Source organism: Bubalus bubalis, chromosome 12 (genome assembly GCF_019923935.1).
Source record: "Bubalus bubalis isolate 160015118507 breed Murrah chromosome 12, NDDB_SH_1, whole genome shotgun sequence".
In the NCBI taxonomy this organism is placed as follows: Eukaryota; Metazoa; Chordata; class Mammalia; order Artiodactyla; family Bovidae; genus Bubalus; species Bubalus bubalis.
Window position 1 is genome coordinate 100956156 of NC_059168.1, and position 20468 is coordinate 100976623.

Sequence of the window (20468 nt, forward strand, 5' to 3'; positions counted from 1 at the left end):
CAGTGTTTATACACTGAAGTCTGTTTTATTCACATTTCCTTGATTTTTGCCTAATGTCCTTTTTCTGTTCTAGGATACAATGTCTAGTTGTCACGTTTAGGTTCTTTTAGGTTGTGACAGTTACCAGATTTTCCTTGTCTCCAGTGACCTTGAGAGTTTTGAAGAGAGATTTTGTAGAATGCTCCTAGTTGTGATTTGTCTGGTACTTTTCGCATGGTTAACCTGACATTATGGGGGTTTGGCTGTCTTGTCTTTAATTCTTCCTTGGGCTTTTTCCTGTTTTCTGATTGCCCCTTAAGAGAAAAAAAATCCTGATGCGTGCATGCAGCATCTTCTCTTAATTTCCTCAGGACATTAATTAAAAAAAAAAGTCTTTGGTTCCTGGGGCCTTGTCTGTTTCCTCCAGGTTCTTTTGTTTGTCTGTTTATTTGGTTTCTGTCTTTCAGTCAAGGTCTCGGATGAACACAGCTGATTGGAAAACCTGGTGGGTGGGTCAGAAGGAGCTCTTGGGGGTGGGGTGGGTGAGTGAGAAGCCATCCTTTTATTCTTGAGTCCCCAAGAGCCTGCATTTTTTGAGAAGACCCCTTCTTTGCCAGGAGTGTGGAGACCTCGAGGGAGGCAGTCTTGTTTGTCTCCGTCTCTCCTGTGAGGCCAACCGCAGAGGGAGTCTCAGGCCCTCAGGGTCTGCGCCTCAGGTTTTCACTTAGCTTCTGTTTTTAGCTCCTTTCTTCACTCCCATCACCCTTTTTGACCTGGTGTTCTCAAGTCCAGACTTCTCTTAATTTATCCAGAGGGGAGGGGAAGAGGGAGCTGACGTGGGAGGCTGGCTGTTGTACATACAGCCTTTCTGCAAGTGCTCCCAGCTCTAATATCCTCTCCCCGCTCCCCCCCCTGCCCTGCAGTCTTAACAGGGCACCCAGTGCTCCTAGGACTTCCTGAGCTCTCTGGAGTCCTGTTTCTAGGCTCCTTTAATCTCCTAAGTTTGTTACTACTCATGTCTGTTCTTTGCTAAAGTTGTCCCTGTCTTTTGGGTTCTCTTTGTTGTTGTAGTTTTTTAGAGGGTTTTGGAAAGATGAGCCATAAAGGCCTGTGGTCCTTATGCCATGTTTAGCCAGAACACCCCTGCTTTTTAAAGTTTCTGTGAATCAAGTGAAATTGAACGGAGGGTCATTTCTGGGATGTGTGTGCACATGTAGATAGGTACACAGTCGCGTTTACATACGTATGTGTAATTATGTGTGTGTGTTTGTTGATGACACCACTCAGCTGCTTTTTTCCACGTGATCGGTGGTGGTTGTCTCGTAACGTCAGGACATCTAGAGCTGCCTTTTGCAGTTGTGGCAGCAGAGGTTTGCAAGGCCCTGAAGAAAGGATGGGTTAGGATGTCTGGTCATTTAGCACCATGTCCTTACAGAGCTCTCTGTTCTCTTGAGAAGGGAGGGAGCCTGAAGATGCAGGGGGGCTGGGGGTAAGGGAGTGACCAGGCCTGTTGGTGGATTCCTGCTCTGCCACGGAGGTCTCCATCGCACCTTGGGACCATTATTTCTAATCTCTGCAACAGCCTTCCAAGTAGATCTGTCCCCACAGCGGGTTTGGGCTCACAGGCTCCTTCCGTCTTGGCGATCTGTGTGGAGAGAGCTGCTGCCTGCTGGAGGGAATTGCTCCTCGTGGGGAGGGCTTGCGCTCCCTGGTGATAGAGCTAATCTCTCTCTCTGTACCATCCTCTGTTTTCAGCAGTGGATCTGTGAGGTCCTGGGGTTTGGGGAGGTTGGAAGGCGTGCTGTCTCCTGGGCTAAAGAAAAGCACTTCCTGCCAGTTAGTCCTCTTGCTTGCTTCCAGTGCCCAGATTCCAGCTGCTGCGGGTGACGTCATTCCTACAGGAAGGGCTTTGGGTGTAAACACCGTCGCTGGTGGCTGCACCTGGCGGGAGAGTGACAGGCGCGGCCGGCTGGGCCAGTGGCCTCCGGTGCTTGTGCTCAGCTTGTCTGCGATATTCTCTAAGCTCTCCTTAAAATCGCTCTCATAATTTTTTTAAACAAAGATCTGTTTAGAATTCAGATAGTAGTTTTTGACTTCCGTTGCTGAACTCTTGAAGTAGGAAACAAAACCACAATGGAAGAGTAGCAGGAGGCAGATAATTAGCATCGCAGCACAGTGGCCCCTGCGTCCCAGTGACTTGTGCTGGTGAAGAGGTCCAGCAGTGTGACTGGGAGCTGGGTGACGGGTGATCATTTTTCATTTTGTTTTTTAAGCTTCACGGTTTTTCTGTATCAAGCATATATTCCTTGTTACTAAGACATGTTAGGGGTAAATGAATGAGCAGGACCAGGGCTGTCCACCGCAGGTCTGTCCTCACCCCGGCGTGTGGTTGCCTTGGATACCCTGCTTACTGCCCTCACGTGGGATGCCTTGAAACCGGGGCAGTTCAGTGCTGTTCAGAAGGTGGTCGCAGTGGAGTGTTGATCTCGAGGGTTTCTGAGCATTAAAGCACATCTCTGTCTCCTAAGAATTAATTAAAGGCATCCACAGGCAGATCCTGAACCCCTGAGAATTTTTGGTCTTGGTTTGAAGGTCTGCTCTCTGCCGTCAGGGTCCTTAGGCTGTGAGACCGCAGAGAGGCCCCTGGAGCCTGGAGGTAGGCAGGAAGCTGGAGGCGTCACTGGCCGCAGAGGAGTGGGAAGATTGAGTAGTGTTGCAGGGCCAATGGTGGTGCTGAGCCTGGGGCCCGACCTGCGGGAGAGCCCTGGGTCGCGTGTGTTGTGTTCTTCATTCATTTATTCCTGATGCCAGCCTTTGAGGTGCATAGCAGGGTGTTCATCTCAGTAAATCCACAGGGAAACCGGCCAGCGTGGAGGTGACATGCTGACCTGAGTTTGGAGAGAGGAGAGTGGTGGGGGTGGGGTGGGGACGAGAGTGGCAGGGGTGTGGGGTCGCCTGTTGGTCCTGGATTTGACCCTCCAGCAAGCATCGGGATGAGTTTGAAGGTGTCTGAGCAGGTGCCCGTGACCTGGTTTGGTTCTGGTGGGGGGTGTTTAGGGCTGGATGGGGTTCAGGGCAGCGGGGGCGGGGCTTGCAGACCCCATGTGCCGGACAAGTGTTTAACTGCTGTAGCTTCCTGAGTGTGCTGTCTCCTGGGGGTGTGGCCCTCCTCGCTTGTCTCTCCTGCATCGTTCCCACCCCTTTGTTGTCCCTCAGGCCTTTATTTTCCTTCTGCTTGTTCTCCTTCCTTTGGAGGCTCGTGCTGTGTTCTGCAGTCATGCCTCACGCCTGTCCTGCAGAAACCTCACCTGCCTGGGGCTCCTGCAGGTGGAATGATTGGGCCCAAGCTCCAGCTTTGCAGGTGGGCCAGCTCCTGCCTGTTGGGGCCTGGAGAAATGTGGCGGGGGGTCCCCTGCTTCTGGCAAGCCAACCTGATTTTCTGACTGGGGCCCTGAAGGGAGCCACTGAAGCCGAAGGTGTGGAGTTGGTGGTGCTATCGCTGGGCGAGACAGCAGAAGCCCCCCTGCAAACCCACGTGGGGTTCCCCACTCTCCACCCTCCACCACATCCTGGGGCATATGTGAACCCCTCTTTGTTGAGCCCATTTCCATATCTACTTCTCCCTTTAGACTAGGGGTCCCGTGGCCGCAGCCCCCAGCGCCGGCCTCCTTCCTGTTTCGGTGAATGGAGCTTCGCTGGAACCCAGCTCTGCTGCTTCCTGTGTTCTGGTCGCAGCAGTGCAGGGCGGGGTGGCGTGTGCCAGAGGTGCTTAGTCCGGCCCTCCACAGGAGGCACTGTGTCTTTGTTGCCTCCACAATCCCAGCGCTGAGTAGCCCCTCGGCAGCCACAGAGTGGGCAGCACACATCTGAGAACTTGATGGTTGGCACCTACCCTGTGTTAACGTTCTTTTTCCACAGACGCTGACATGTTGGAGAAGGATGGGATTATTTATTCATCTCATCCTGGATTGTGTGGTGATGGTTCTTTATGTTCTGACTGAGACTGGACAAGCATACTGTCTGGCGACCATGTCCTTTCCAGACCTGCCTATTTCCTGACCTGTTTACCCAGCCCCGCTCTCCGCTTCCATTCCTGAGCGGTTCATGCTTTTTGGTGTGTTCTTTGTGGTAGTGGGATCTTTCTTTCCTTTCTCCTCACCCCAGGTTGGGGGCTTCTGCTTGTGCCTGGTGGCTGTGGCGCCTAGGCTGAATGCACTGTTTTTGTGGCTTGTGGGTCTTCCCCGGGGACCCCTCCTCTCTGAGCGCGCAGTGGGCCCTTCAGTGTCGGTGACTGGAGGAGAGAGCCACATGGTGCTGGCTCCAGGCGTCCTCAGGATTGACGACTGCTCAGGAAAGCAGATGATTTGCCCAAATGTTGCCAGACTCAGGGACACCTGTGAAAAGCCTGGGTTTGCCCCAGTATAAACCCGGCTGTTGTTGGTCAGCAGCATTGGTGTGTAGAAAATGTTTTGTTTTTAAGCACCTTGTCCAGTCCTGTCATCTGTGCAGTCGCCCAGGAGGCACCCTTTGAGCCAGGGTTGCCACATGTCTGAGCCAGGGCGCTCGCTGTCCCCCAGGCCGGGCCCCAGCAGCCTGGAGTTAGGGTCCCTGGGCAGAGAGTCTGCAGCCAGGTGTCCCCGCCTGGGCTCCAGGCCTGCCCCAGCACTCAGTGGCCTCTGACCCTGGACGGTTTACTGCTCTGTCCTGACCATAATGTAGTGTCCTTCTCTGTAAAGCGGACTGATGACCACAGTGTCTTCTGAGCACGGAGGGCAGCGAGTGTCAGCGGGTGCCCAGCTCGCCCTGAGTGCTACCCCGGGGAGTCCCCAGCTGGGCGGGCATCTGCCGCTGGCTGGTACCCAAGTGGAAGTGAAATGAATCCTATTACTCGGAAATGGCTTTTTATAAGCTGGAAGCTGGGAGGTCCTCCCTCTGGTGGACGAGAGCAGGCTTCTTCTGGTGACCTGAAGGCTGGGACTACTGTCTGGAGGGGCGGGGCCTGGACTAAGTTGCCTTTGTGGGCGAATCTTTCTGGTTCCTTTGTTCTTGTAGAGCCTGGCCTCTCGGCACTTTTAGGAAAGGAAAGTTGCCAGAATAGGCAGACCCGGATTTAAGATGTCCTTTTCTTCATTCCCCTAAAGTTGTCTTCACACGGATTTGGCGTGCTTTTTGCTTCTTTCTTTCTTGGTGAGAATGCCCAGGGACCCAGGCAGGGCCTGGGGAGGGCGGGCCTGGGTGGTGGGGAGGGCTTCCAGCAGGAGGGCAGGACGGGGCTCCCTTGTCTTGTAGTTGCTGTAGATGGAGTACCAAGGACCCAAATTAGATCTTGTTTAGGAAAAAAAAGCAACACCCCAGAAAAGAATTCTGCTGCCTACAAAAGGGAGCGTGTGCAGAGTGAGAGCCCTGGCTGGGCTCCAGGCTTGCTCTGTGCCGCCCACAGAACCTGGAGTCTCCACTGGTTCGTCCCCAACGAGCCAGGCTGAACGGACATGCCCCTGACCCACCAGAAGCGTGTTCTCTGGCCTCCCAGCCTCAGGAGCCACACCCACATGTTTGTCTCTGCCATCTGACAGGCTAGTCGAGCCCTTGACTAGTAATCTTTGCTTGTGTATTGACAGACCAGAAACTCAGCAGATATTCGTAAGCTGGGTAAAGCCATACCAACAGTATTCTGGGCCTGATGTTTGTGAAAACCCAGGGGTAGGCAGAGCAGCCAGAGACGCAGGTGGGGCAGAGCTGGGCCCTAGATGCGACCCCGATTCTTGGAGGAGATGGATACCTGTGTGCTGGTGGGGAAACCAGAATGAGTTTATTTGTTATTAGTGTTTGTTCAGTGAAGTCTTCATGCAAAGAACCCTTGTATGCCCTGAGGCTGGTGTCTGTAACCTTGCTTTGTAAGGGGCCAGGTACATACCAGTATTTGTTGCTCTCTGGGCCCTATGCGGCCTCTCGCAGTTTGGTCAGGCTGGCTGTGTGTAACTGGCCTGCCTTGCTGGAGGGAGAATTGGGCCCGAAGGACGCCCATCTGTGCACTCTACGTGGAGCCTTATGGTGAACAAGTATCAGGCCCCCTCCCCCACAGGGGGCTGTTTCCATAGCAATGGTGACTCAGTCGCATTGCCTGTTAGCACCCCAGATTTCTGTAGCAATGCAGAATCCAGTCCTGATGTGTGGTGAGACGCTGCTTTGACAATAAACCACGTAATTTCATGGCCATGGGTTATTAACATTGGGTATGTTTGATTTTAGAACCTCTTGGCATTTGTGAAATCTAGCTGTGGTCCCTCAGTCTGTGTGGGAAAACTGAGGTCTAGAGCGGCCAGTAGTGTTCTCAAGTGCATAACTTGGTTAAAAAGTGGGAAAAGGGCCTTCCAAAAAGTACGCCTGTGGGTTCAGAGCAGGTGTTAGTCCAGCGCTCTCCTGTCTTGGATTCACTGAGGGGCTTTTGTCAAAAGGAGTAGAAAGCATATTCCCTAAACGTAGTACGTGCTCAGTTAGCATTTGCTGAGGGGTTGAGTTATTTAGAGGATGTAATTCAATTGTTGACTGATTAACACTTCTTAGCTCCCATTGGTTCAGATATTTTCCTTATTTTTTTCCAGGGTGCCAAGAGTGGGGGTGCAGAAAGGCTCTGGTTCCCTAGTGCTTCTTGAGGGGGGGCTGGTTATTTATGAGTGGTGTGGTGTCACCAGGAAACCCACTGAGCGCTCTGTGTCCACTCTGACCTGTGTGCACTCTGACCTCTGCCCCGGGTCCCAGGCAGTGCAGAATCAGGGAGATCTGTTTGTATCAGTGAACTGGTGGAAATTTGGACTAACGAATACTTACTTCTTAAGATTTATTTTTTATTGCGGTAACACTGGTTTATAACATTGTATGTTTTATCTGTACAACTTGGTGTTTCTATTTCTTGTGCCCCAGAGCATGCTGACCACAAAAAATGGAGTTTCCATCCATCATACAGATGATCTTCTGCCATTTCTTCCTCTCCTTGTCCCTTCCTTTCTGCTCACCACTGTTCTCTGTATCTGTGTGTGTGTTTGCTTTGGTTTCATTTATTTTTTGTTTGTTGGTTTGATTTTTATATTCCACCTGTGGGTTGAAATCATACAATATTTGTCTTTCTACATCTGACGTATTTCATTTAGCATTATACCCTAAAGGTTCATCCTTGTTGTCACAAATGGCACAGTTTTGTCTTTTTAAATGGCTGGTAGTATTTCATTGTGTATATGTATCACAACTTCTTTATTCATTCATCCTTTTGGCTATTGTAAATAATGCTGTGATGAACATTGGGGTACATACATCTTTTCAAATTAGTATTTTCATCTTCTTCGCATAAATTCCCAGAAGTGGGATTGTCAGGATTATGTGATAGTTCAAGTCTTAATTTTTTTGACTGCCCAGAATGTCTGATGAATAATTCTTATTTCACTTGTCTTTGTTGGTTTGGTTTTTAATTCAGTAAGGAATAGTGTATCTGGATTTAAGTGGGTGATGCTGCATCTGTAGTCCTGCAAGTTGTGTGGCTGGGAGGAAGGCACCGCTGGCTTTGTTTAGAAGTGTTTGTAGGTTCAGGGGCAGCAGAGATGTGGCTGTGACTTAGCGTTTCCCACGACAGTGCTAAAGTGAGACATTCTGGAACATGCTTCTTATTAATCAGCTGTGTGACTGCAGACGTGTAGGCTGGACGTGGGGCGGAGGTTGTATCCCAGGCCCAGCTCAGGGCTTGGACACATGGCAGTGCCTGCCTGGTAAAGACGTGTTGAATGAATAAATATATTAGTTTTCTGTTGTTGCTGTGACTGATGACCATAAAACTCTAGCAGCTGAAAACAAAACAGACACATTCTGTCCTGGTTCTGGATGTTGGAAGTCTGCAGTGATGTCGCTGGGCTGAAGTCAAAGCAGCGGCAGGGCTGCATTCCTCCTTGGGGCTTTCCTGGCCTGTGCAGCTTTTCCGGGCAGCCTGCACCCCTCTGCTCTTAGTCCTCTTCCACCTTTAAAGAGCCTTACTCCAACCTGTGCTCCTGTTAACCATTCAGACTCTGACCCTCCTGCCTCCCTCTCTAAGACCCTTGTGATTACATTAAGCCCACCCGGATAATCCAGGATGATCTGTCCATTTCAGATAAATCCTCAGTTTAATCATACCTGCAAAGTCCCTGTTGGCTGGGAAGGTAACATACTCACGGGTTCTGGGAATTAGGGCATCCACACTTCCGTTACTCAGCAGGCCGCGGGAGTGTGTGGAGAGTGCTCAGAGTCCTCAGTGGAGTAGTGCCCTACTGATGAATATGAGACTCCACCCCTCTGCCTGGGCAGCTCCCACTTTGGGGGGGCCCTGCTTGGACCCCTGCTGGAGCTGTAGGGCCTCCTCAGGGGTGCCCATCTATTTCCCGTGTTCAGGGCTTTTCCTTTTAGACCCAGAGTCAGCAGATTTTGCCAACCACATGTCCTGTTGCATATTCTTTGTTTTTTAAAAACAAGTGTGAAAATGTGTGTGGGGGGAATCATCTTTACCTTGAGGGCCTTACAAAATAAGCCATTGACTGGGGCCTGACTAGTATTTTGCCAACCCATGTTTTGGACTGAACCCTGCAGGCTGGGGCTGCCTATGGCTGTCACCTTGGGGGCAGTTTTCAAGGGCTCTTGTTAATAGTGCGATGTGTGCGCGCACGTGAGTGTATTGGGAGGGGTTCATGTTCCTACCCTAGTGAACTTTTCTGTTGTTCTATCTGACAGAAACATCTGAAAATTAGATCTTATCTAGTCTTTATGGAGAATTTCAGGTGGTTTTCCATTTGAAAGCTTATTAATTACTGGTCATTTTGAAATGGGACAAGATCCATTCTCTTTCCTGCAGGGCCTTGCAGCCCAGCGTTGGGAAGCAGTCTGGGGGGGTTAGTTATTACCAGTTCTGACTGTGGCAGAAACTCCCTGTGTGCAGCTTTAGAGGCGGGGATTTAAAGATAGAGGGTGTGTAGCCCCTGGCATGTGGGCAGGCACCAGAGAGGGAGCTGGCGTGGAGCGCTCTGATGGGCCATCTTGGTGAGCGCTTGCGTTTGTTTCTTCACGGGCTCGCTCTCCTTTCTTGGCCACTGCCGCACTGTTGGCCTTCTGGGGCCTGAGCGCTGGGCTGCGTGGGGGCCTCTCCTTGGCCGGCTGTGGCTGCCTAAACCGGGATCTGAGTGAGGAAGGGAGTTCAGTACCCATCTTGGGTGGCTCTGTCCTGGTGGCTCACTTGTAAAGAACCCACCCATCTGCTAATGCAGGGGATGCAGGTTCCATCCCTGGGTTGGGAAGATCCTCTGGAGGAGGAAACGGCAACCCACTCCAGTATTCTTGCCTGGAGAATCCCGCGGACAGAAGAGCCTGGCGGACTACAGTTCATGGGGTCCTAAGAGTCAGACATGACTTAGTAACTAAGCCATGCCACACCGTACCTGGTTGGCTGAAGCCCTGTGGAGAGGAGAGGGGCACTTCCGTGAAGGAGGGCGACTGCGGGATAGGTGACCCCTCCACATCGTATGCAACTCAGGACGCTCAGCCCTGGGTATCCGTCGAGGTGCTGGAGTGTTTCCAGATGCAGAACGTGTGCTTCTCTGTTCCTGCACCCGAGACAGTGACGGCAGGGCTCGAGTGTCACGTTTTACGTGACATGAGTGGCGGGACGGATGCACCCAGCTCACTGGCTGTGCTCCTCCGGCCGCGCTGGCTTCAGAATAGGGCGAAACGACTAACCTTTCTGCAGCAGCTACGCCGGGTGCCTGTTGTGAGTCATGGATATTTTCACTTCCGTTTTGTCATTGAAAACATTTTATCACTAGGCCTAAGTTGATGCTTTAGCTTTTTCCCCCATATGTTAATTCCAGTGGGAAGTAACAGTCACTTGTACAAGTTTTTGTTCTCCCACGATCAAACTTAGAACCTAAAGCCAAGGGTGAGTGTAGAATGAAAGCACTGGAGCCGGTGGTCCTCAGTGCCCGGCACGTGGCCTCACTGGGTATTTAAATCGATGAATGCCAAAGTGAACAAGGAAGGTGCTTCTGGAGGAGCCGGCGGAAAGGTAGAAGGTGGCACTCAGGAGACGCTGCTTCCTGGGCTGGCCTTTCAAGATTTTCTCCCAGTGGAGGGCAGGCGTGGACAGTACTGCCCACATGGGCTCCTCTCCCCAAGGGGGCTTGCTCTCCAGTCCACGCCTCAGAGAGCCCTGCTCTTGGTGCCTGAACAGGTGTTTCCCTCTGGGTGCTGGTTCTTTGGTTTGAAAAGCGCCCATACCAGCTGCTTCAGGTGATTTCCTGGCTGTACACTTCCCTCTGGTTTGGTTTTGCTCATCCTGGGAATGGACAGCTTTCCATGAGGAAGGCGTTATTTGTGATGTTACATTGTTGTGCTACAAGGGAATGAGCCTTTGTTTTTCCACCTTGAGGAGCTGTCCTTGATTCAGAGGGCCTGATGTGTGAAGTTTACCTCTCATTGTGGCTGGTGAGTGAGAGAGTGCAGCTGATTTGCAGGCAGGGAGAGTTCCTATCATTGGAGGTGGGGTGGTGTCTACAAGATGCTCTTTAAATGTGAGAAAGGCTGCCTGTGCGTGGGAAGGGCATCTTTCTAGGGACAGAGTCCGAAGCTTTCTTCACATCTTCAAGGAGATCCATAATCCCTAAGGATTCAGTTCACTGGATCAGAGGTTCTGGTGGATTAAACTTTTTTTCCCCTCATTTCAAAGGCAGATCGGGAGCGGTGCCGAGAAAAATTTCCTTACTAGATGACATTTCATCGCAATGTCCGATCGTTTGGGGCAAATAACCAAGGGCAAGGATGGGAAAAGCAAGTATTCGACTCTCAGCCTGTTTGACAAGTATAAAGGAAAATCAGTAGATTCAATCAGATCCTCAGGTAAGAGCTGGTGGGGGCCCAGTACCCTATGCTTTCCCTCAGGCGAGACTTTCGGGTCTAGGACCAGGAAAACCTAGGGTCCCCTGTCTGGTCAGACAGATGTGGTCCACACAAGCCAGTCTTCTGGGCCCATGGGGTCACCCCCATAGTTTTTGGGAAGGCCATTACCCTCTACTTCTATGTGATGTCCTATTTCAGACCCTGGACTGTTCCTGACGGCTGTAGCAGGGTTCTTTCCTCATCTGTCTTGTCTTATTGAAGCTCGGGCTATTTTGAGCCCGATGGGTAGAATGGAATTTAATTTGCACTAGAGCTACCCTTTTTAGCTTTCTTGGTTCTGCTATTCCGGAACTTGGTGGGAAAATTTCCTGTTGATTCTGTCCACACCCCCTGAGAATCTTTTGAATGTCGGGGGCCCTGCTTAGGCTTGGCTGAGTCCCCGCAGTCCTGCTGTCATGAGGCCAGAGCAGTCTCCCCTTGCAGAGGGCTGGTGATTCTGTGGGATGGAGGTTTTGGGGCCTGACTCTTCACTGTGTCCTAAACTTAAACTCCCTGAGCCTACTGCCCACAAGTAACCGGAAGCCTCTGCAGTGGCTTCAGCAGCCTGTGTCTCTGAAGGCCTTAGTGAAGTGACTACAAGTTACGACCAGGCACTTTTGTGTGTGTTTCTGTTTTAAGTATTTCTATGTATTTATTTAGCTGCACTGGGCGTTAGTTGCCGCACACAGGGTCTTTAGTTACAGCACGCGGGATCTTAATTGTAGCGTGTGGGGTCTAGCTCCCTGACCAGAGATTGAACCCAGCCCCCTGCGTTGGCACTGCAGAGTCTTAAGTCTCTGGACCACAAGGGGAGTTCCTGCTGTGTGTTTTCATGGCAGATCTGTCCCTTGTGTTTCGTTTGGTTGCCATTGTCATCATCGCTTAGAGTTTAGAAGAGCAGCTGAGTAAACCCAGCATCTCTGCTTCCGTGACTTCCTGTGCAACATCTCTTTCCATCCCTCCCCCCGCAGTTATTCCTCGACATGGCTTACAAAGTCTTGGGAAAGTTGCCACGGCCCGGCGCATGCCACCACCTGCAAACCTGCCAAGCCTGAAGTCTGAAAACAAAGGAAACGACCCCAACATCGTGATAGTACCCAAGGACGGAACAGGATGGGCAAACAAGCAGGACCAGCAAGACCCAAAGAGGTGAGAGTGAGGGGTGGGCGGTGGGCGGGAGTTGGAGGACGCCTCTTCCACCTCTACTCCTGCTGCTGAGTTGTTTCTCGCTTCCTGGCTCCTGGAGCCAAAGCAGCAGGGTTTCTGTGAGCCACCTAGTCCCCAGTGATCAGTGTCCCTTGTGTCTTATTAAAAAAGCCCTCATCACTCCCAGAGGAGCTTATGCAATGACTCGAGCCAGTTCCTGCACAAGCCACTGTGGACAGAGCCAAGTGCTTGATTTTGGTTGGGGTCCCCGGGTGCCGAGCCCCAGGTGGAGAAGGAGGAGCCTTCCGCATTGAGGGATTGCAGCGCCCCACACAGGCAGCTGCCCTGCTTCCCACAACCTGGTCACTGAGGAGAGCCATGCTGGGTCCAGGCACTCCGGGTCAGTATGCAGCTGCCCTGCATCAGGGACGGGCAGGAAGGCATCAAGGAAGGACATGGCGTCACTAAGGCCGGCAGGCAGAACCCGGCTGCTGGGGTGTGCTTGTCAGGCAGTGGAAACGGAGCAGTTTGGCCTCGTCCACCTTTGTGTCCCTGAGGTCCGGCTGCTGATACTCTGGACCCAGAAAGTAAAGGTGGCCCAGATCACGGCCTGCCAACCAGGGTCCTTTTCTCTAATTGAAAATGGCCCAAAGCTTCCTGTAGTTAATTCAGACAAGATGTAGAGAGTGAACAGATTATTCGGCCAGGTGATCAATCAGTAATAACCAAATATTGTAAACATTTCCTAACAGTCTGAATAGGGATCGTCCCGATTCATGATATAGTGTGACTTGTAGAATCAGACACTGCTGTGTGATTTCTAGCCAGGCCATTTATTAGCTTTGTGGAAGCTGGGGAACCATTTGACTTCTGACCATCAGTGTCCTCCTGTGAAGTACAAATAACCCCTGGCTCCAGGGGTGGCTACAGGAGAGGGACGAGAAGACATGGGTTACGTGCTTGGCACAGGGCCTGGTGCTTAGCAGATGTCAATGTTACTCTTCCTGTCAATCAAAAACACTGTAGCCTCTAATGAAGCTGATGCTACATGTTTCAGTGTGAGCAGTGAAATGCCTCTGCTACAGCTAGTTCTAGAGACAGAGGACAAAAGCTCGCTCCCTCCTTTTATCCAGTCTTAACGCACCGTCGGCATGGCATCAGGCAGCTTGAACGGGGCTGGTGTGCTGAAGCATGTTAGCCAGCGAGAGGTGGAGGGCGTTGGTCGTGGCAGCAGACACTGGCGCTGTGTCTCTGCTGCCCGTCCCTGGTGGTCGGGGAGGTGGCTGAGTGGGGAGGGCCATACCTGCTGGGACTCAGTGTTTGGAGCACACAGAGAAGTTCGCTGTGGTTTTATCTGTCATGGAAGAGAACCTGGAGATTGGCACATTCTAGGCCTTTCACCTGTGTCATTAGAAGAAAGCAGTGGATCCACGTGTGTTGTCATAGAAAGATGTCGGGTACTGAGTTAAACACAAGTTACTGAGGTGTATGTGTGGTGTTAGCCCACTTGTGTTAAAAAGTACTATGCTAACGTGTGTAGAAAAATCTGCTAGAGTTTCTCTGGAGGATGAGATGGTGGCACATTCTGTATTCTATGTATTTATTTTTGCCTTGAGCATATATTTTTTTTTCATAAACCAATAGGTTAAAAAAAAAAAATTTCCTGTTTCAGAGTGGTCAGCCCCTGAGGACCTGTGAACCCTTGGTCAGGAGTGAGAGGCGGGGGCCCCTCCACCCACCGCTGTAGCCGCCCTTGTGGCAGATCCTCCGTCTCTTTGTTGTTCGCCCCTTTGTTGTTCACAGCGGGCTTTCAGTCTTTGCAGACAGAAGCTGTGCAGGAAGGCAGAGGACTGGCCATCCTGTTAGGGGTCGGTGAGCAGACCTCATATGTGGTCCAGTTTCTCGTTCTCTTGGCCAGCCTAGGAGTCTGCCGGGTGGAGGTATTTTTATCCGCCAGAGGAGGTCAGAGTGTGGAGGGACCCTGAGGCCATGGCCTGTCTGATCCTCATGTGTGTCCTGCCTTTGTCCAGTTCCAGTGTGACGGCCTCTCAGCCGCTGGAGTTGCTGCCGCAGCCGGGTTTGCAGAAATCTGTCTCCAATTTGCAGAAGCCGACACAGTCGATCAGTCAGGAGGTAGGTGCTGGGGACCCCATCGCCGAGAAGAGTGGCTCCGTGTGACCTGCCCGTTCCAGAGGCCAACCTGAAGAGTGACGTTCAAGAAAGACCCAGATTCAGGATAGAATGTAGATGCCTAGCTGGATTCCTGTTGGCTTAGCTCAACGTGAGTCACCTGGGCAGCTGCATGCTAGATCCGGGTCCCCCGGTGTCTCCCTGGAAGCGAGAGCCATAAGGAGACAGCAAGCGTTAGGCCACAGGAGGTTCAACAGTCTGGTGAGTTTAGAAAGCAAAACAAAGCAGTCGCCTTCACTGGGTTTTCTTAGTGTCAGACTTTCTCTCTGTATCTTCAGTATGCTGATGTGTCCTGGGTCTCCAGGTGAAGGACATTGTGGACAGTAGTCCCCGAATTTACTTGTCCTTGGAAATGTCTTTTAGCAGACTGTCTCTGGGGACTAGTGTTTCTCAGAACACACTTTGTGGAATAATGAGGTATAATCCTTCATTTGTTGATATATTTCAGACACCTCTAAACAGAAAATCATGATTAATCAAGAGGTCTTACTGTACGTGGTTCATCAGCATCTGTGGGTTACAGAGGCTGGTAGCTGGAAATCTGGACAGATACCTGGCACTCGCTGGCTCTCTTAAAAAGAGCCACTCTGTGGGGAACATTCATGGCTTTGCCAGAGGGACACCCTCCTCCAGCCAACACTGAACTGTGCTTTAATTATTATTATTATTTTTTTTTGAACTGTGCTTTTAAATCAAAGGAAAAGAAGAAAAAAAAATCTACATTCATGTGAGACTCCATGTTCACCAGCCTAAGTCCACTGAGGCCTGTTGAACAGTGGGTAGCGTGGAGTTCGTGTCTCTTTCCCAGATTTGAGACCGAGTGCGGTTAAGGGGCCTTGGTTGTTTCTGCAGCCCTGGCTCTATGTCAGAGCTGGCTCTTTGAGCCTGTTGGAGATGAGCTCACTGCGTCCCTGCCACGCAGGGCCTGGGCTCCTGTGGAGAACGGGTGCTATGGGACTGTTGGGGTTGGGTCAGGCCGTGCCCTGGAGCCAGCCCGTGGCCCCTCTATCTGGCGCTTCCTGGCTTTCCTCTCCTGCAGAGATGGTGAGAGGAAGAGACCCCCAGTGTTTTCTGGCTTTGAAACCTCATCTCAGAGGCAGTTCGACTCTGGGCATGCGATTTGCTGCAGTGTTAGTAACCCTTCCTCGGCCGGCCCCATAGGCCTTCTCTTCCAGTTTGGTGCCCTTGGTGGGTGAGGGCCAGGGGCCCTGTGACTGCAGACCCCAAGGGGGTGGCTGTGGGATAGCAGTGACCTGGGGCCTCTGCCTCCTGGTCTGGAGGCCCACCTTCGGCCCCCAGCTGTTCAGACTCCCCAGGGCTTGTGGGCATTCCAGGTCACTCGGGGCAAGTCTTTGATAAATGGGTTGTTGCACCTGGTCAGCTCTGCCTTGCAGGCTAGAGAGACCACCGTCTGCCCTGAGCATGTGTGGAGGTGGCAGCAGGGGAGGACAGAAGGAGGGAATTATTTGATCTGGGATCCAGTCCAGTGGGTGATGAGACGTCACGCTGCGTCAGCTTGGTTTTGTGTATCTTTACCTTCAATTGTTAAGGCATGTTGCTGGGAGAGGCAGCTGAGCTCAGTGGTTGGGGACCTGAAGGGGCTTTGGACCCTGGCAGGGTGGGAACAAGTCCTGGTCCTCCCTCCCTAGTTGGGTGTCTAACCCAGGTGACCCTGGTGTCCCTGGCACCTGGTCTGCATGTAGGGAGCTTTCAGCAAAGCTGCACCTAGCTGGCGAGCTCAGATGAGGCGGGAGTGGAAGGCTGGGCTTGGGGAGTCGGGCCTTGGAGGATGACAGTAGCCATGGGAAGTGGTACTGGGCTGGCCAGTGACACAGCAGGCACGTCAGCTTTCCCACGCGTGTGTTCTCTTAGCAGTGGCACAGTTTTTAAGGTACGCACTCGAATTGGGTGTGGTCTTGTCCCTGGAGCAAGACAGAGGAGCTCTGTGTGGGCACGTGTTCCAGGCTGTGGCTCCGGCTCTGCTCTGTGACCCTGGGCTGACCGCTTGCCCTCCGGCCTGTTCTGCATCTGTCATGTGGCCAGTGCTTCCTGAGCCCGGGCTGCTTCCTGAGTGGAAGGCTATGTGGCAAGCACGTGTGCTTGGGTCCTGCCCAGCTGGTGGTAGTGGGTACAGCGATGTAGCCTCGGGGCACCTTGCTGTGACATGGTCGGGGCATGGACAGCAGCCCGCTGGGCTGGCCCTGTTCTCATTCTCTTCCTTCTTTCAGAATACAAATTCAGCTCCAGGTGGACCAAAGTCATGGGCACAGCTGAATGGAAAGCCAGCAGGACACGAAGGTGGTAAGTGAGCATGTGGTGTCGCACTGGGTTGTGGGAGGGACGAGTACCTTTTCTGGACTGTCCCAGTTCAGTCCAGGCAGTCTTTAGCCTGAAGCTTTGTGGACTGTCCTTGCTGAGCGAGGTACTGCCTTTGCCTGGCGTGGAGGCGCTGATTCTGCGGACCACGTCAGCTCTCTGGTCTCATTGAACATTATCACTGAAGACAGTCCCCCAGGTGTGCGGAGGAGACCCCAGCGCTGGCCCTGCACACCCTGGTTGGCTGAGCTGCTAAAGGAACGAGTCCTCACTCAGCGAGCACCCCCTCCTCCCTGGTGGGGCGAGGTGTCATGTGCGGGGTGCTGGCTTGCGGCCCGGGTTTGTAAATCAGCAGCCCTGGGAGCTGAGCTGCTTGCTTTTGGACGGTGGCACCAGAGCAGGCAGAGGTTACATGGGGTTTGTTGCCATGGTGTCCTGCCTGACACAGGGAGACACACTCAGACAGCTGTTCAGTCCAGGGACGGCGGAGGGCGCGTGGGAGGAGGAAGTGTCCAGAGCCTTAGGTCAGTGCCGAGTGGCGCGCTGAGATGGCCCCAGGGCAGGCCGGGGTACAGTGGCTGCGTGGTGTGGCGGGGGGCCGGGCTGTGGGCCCAAGGTCAGCAGGTGTTTTTGCAAGGAGCCAAACATCCAGATTTCTCTCTGGACTCGCCTGGTTTTCCAGTATTGGGGGTCTGTTTCTAGCACGACATGGCACCAGGCAGCGCCCCGAGCTGGAAGGAGAGGGATGGAGGTGTGAGCGGCTCGACCACAGCTGCCCTTGCCTCCGTGACCAGCGCAGGCCACCGTCTTTACCCTCAGCCCTCTCCTGGCGTTGCCTCTGTCTTCTGCGCATCCCTGCCGGCCAAGGCCTTGCCAGGCCTCACGTGTCATGGTTGAGAATAGACACCAGCTCCACGCGCCAACTGCCCTGCGCACCTGGCTGCTCTGATGCCCTGAGCACGGGCCCTTCTGGGTTGGGTTGCTGTGCGGGTGAAGACTCGCCCCTTCCTCTGTCTCCAGTGGGGATGTCAGTCAGTCGGTGTGGCAGGGACGTGCAGCTGCAGCCGGGAGGGCGAGGTGGAGGGAGCCAGATAAGCAGAGAGGGATGGGTGGGGGGTGTGACCGGGCCTTTCAGACCTAGACAAGGTCCTTCCAGAGGCTTTGTGGAGACCGTTCACTGGGCTGTTCACAGTGGGTCTTTGCTCTCTGTAGCCTCTATTTCTGTGAGGTTGAAATATTTTTAAGTAAATTCAATGAACTTGTTTTTAATGAACAGGAACAGTAGAGGTTACTTGAATTAAAGTTGGCACAGCTCTTATGGAGGGCAGCCTGGCACTGCCTATCAGTACCGGCCTGATACCCTCTGACCTGGCAGTTCCTCTGTGGGGTGATCACCCTGCAAGTGATACCTGTTACAGCTGTGTGACACAAGGTCTCACTGCCACATTGTAATCGCAAAAGATTGGAAGCAGTCACTTGAAATGTCCATCAAATTATGGTACTTTAATGAAATGCTGTTTGGCTAGAAGGAAAAAAAATGCAGTTTTATACTGATCTGGCAAGCTTTCCAGGACATATTCTTAAGTGAAAAAAGCGTAGAATAGTACGTAGAGTATTTTATCATTTGTGCAAAAACTCAGGATGAGAGAAAATACGTTTCTAGAAAATGTATGTGCATTAAAAAAAAATCTCTGGAGGGAAACATAAGAGGAAGGAAGAGAGGGAACAAAACAGAAAAGTGCATATTTTGTGAGGACATTTGATGTAGATCAGGGCTTCCCTGTTGGCTCAGACAGTAAAGAATCTGCCTGGAAAGCTGGAGACCCCAGGTTCGATCCCTGGGTTGGGAAGATCCCCTGGAGAAGGAAATGGCAACCCACTCTAGTATTCTTGCCTGGAAGATCCCATCGACGGAGGAGCCTGGCGGGCTGTAGTCCACAGGGTCGCAAAGAGTCCCACACGACTGAGCAACTGACACTTTCACTTTTCTTTGATGTGGAAAGATTGAGTACCTGGGTGGGAGGAGGGTTTCTGTTGATTCTTCTTTAAGGCTTTTTACCTTTGAACCTTTTGATTTACTTATGGAAATAAAACTTGGTTTAGAAAATAATTCTAAAACACAGTAAAATATCCTGTCAACATGTGGTAGCTCGTCTGGGAGGTGGCAGAATCCAGTAGCCCAAGAGGAAAGAAAAGACGTGTGCTGATTATGACCCCTTCTACGCGGGGGTTACAGCTTGTGAGGCTTCCAGGGCTGTGCACAGACATTGTCACGACTTTGGCACTGTTGAGGTTCTTCCTGAGTTGACAGACTCTGCATGTGGAGGGTGGTCCCAGGCCTGTTTCACCTGGACCAGGCCCAGGCCTAGGCCTGCCTGTGTGGTTCAGGCAGAGGCCGGAGGCGCGTGGCCCGCGGGGTCTGCTGCCTGAACCACCAGCAAGCAGGTCCCTCTGGGGCCATGCGAGAAGCCCCTGACTGTGCTGTCTCCGTTCCTCCTGGCAGAGAGCAGAGGGCAGGAGGGAGTGCTGGGTGAGCACTGCAGGGCATCGAAACCTTAGGAGTATGACTTTGCTGTGAATGTTGGAGTTCTTTACCTTCTCCTCTTTATCTCTGGAGGGCAAGTTTTATTCATGATTAGAATATCAGCTTCATGATTATCAAGACAGGAAAAAAGTACTAGGCTTTTATTGTTTTTTTGGTTATTACTTTAACTTCAAACTGTCTACCTTTTTTTGTGTGCGTGGCCACATGACATGTGAGATCATTCCTTGACCAGGAATGGAACCCATGCTCCCCTGCAGTGGGAGCTCGGAGTCTTAACCCCTGGACCACCAGGGAAGTCCGTCTGTTCATGCTTTTAAAGTATTGACTTTCATATTTCACTCCTGCCAGTGACCTTTTGATACAGTGAGGCAACTGTGAGAGCAATGGTCCTCCTTCGTGACACCTGGCGATTGTCTCTCAAGTGAATCATTGGTTAGTAATGTGTCTGTTTACCCCCCTGGTGGGTTTATTTGACCCCCCTGGACCTTTTTACTAAGGGGGATGGTGAACGGATGGCCACCTTGAGCTTCTGCACTAACCCTGCTGCCTCTTTCTCACAAAGTCTGCTGTCGTCAGCAGGTCCTCTGATCAGTAATTCCTAGGGACAGACTTGGGTCTGTCTGGGGGTCAAGGTGAGCCACAGTTGGATATTTTACTGTGTGATGTTGCTGCTGTTAAGTTTGTGTGGTGCTGCACATGCGCTGTGTGTTCACTGAAGGGACCAGTCCCACTCCAAGCCCTAAAATGCATCACTTGTCAGTACCCATTCACTGAAGAGATGATCGCAGGGTCCTAGTGCTCCTTGCTCTGAGTGATAGGAGCAATGCTCAGGAAAGGCTATTTCTCTGCAGGGGTTGATAGTGTTGGGGACTGAATGAAAGAACAAGAAAAGAAGTTGTTCCTGGGATTATAAGAGAGTTAAAGTGTTTGGCCTTGCAGGGCTTGAGGAGCTTTGTAGGAAATGGTTTACTGGAGTGGACAGACAATCCAGGAGGCAGTGTGAGCTGTGAGGTGTTGGGGAGGAGCATTACCTTCACCCAAAAGCTGCTGGCCCCACTGGACAGGTTTCCCCAAAGACCGTGCTTGGCTCCCCCCCGCCCAGGACCACCGCTGAAAGGATGGTACTGCCTTCCTCCAGGAGTGGGAAGGAAGGCTCAGACCGCAGTAGCTGCCATACCCAACCCCTGCCGTCTGTGACCAGCTCTGGCAGGGGGCCTGCTGCGGTCTGCAGGCAGTCTCCCCTCGTCACCCTCAGGAAACCCTGGTGCCACTCTGTGGGCACAGAAGGCCAGCACAGACGGCACCGCGGGAAGCAGCGCCCTCAGGGTGGTGGGGCCGCCAGTGTGCTCCA

The 20468-nt window shown here is 52.2% G+C and overlaps 1 protein-coding gene across 15 annotated transcripts in view; it reads left to right on the top strand.

Moving 5' to 3' along the window:
• PRRC2B (proline rich coiled-coil 2B) overlaps positions 1-20468 on the top strand; it is an 84331-nt gene that overhangs the window by 17421 nt on the left and 46442 nt on the right. For 12 of the 15 annotated variants that reach the window (XM_025261868.3, XM_025261876.3, XM_025261870.3 and 9 more), the window contains exons 2-5: positions 10712-10881; positions 11892-12069; positions 14097-14199; positions 16485-16557. In XM_025261868.3, the coding sequence (XP_025117653.3) occupies positions 10767-10881; positions 11892-12069; positions 14097-14199; positions 16485-16557 (469 nt within the window). In that variant the 5' untranslated portion in view covers positions 10712-10766. Of the gene's footprint in view, positions 1-10711; positions 10882-11891; positions 12070-14096; positions 14200-16484; positions 16558-19465; positions 19550-20468 lie in introns of those variants that run through there. The other 3 variants (XM_025261869.3, XM_025261878.3, XM_025261877.3) reach the window with 3 other exon arrangements.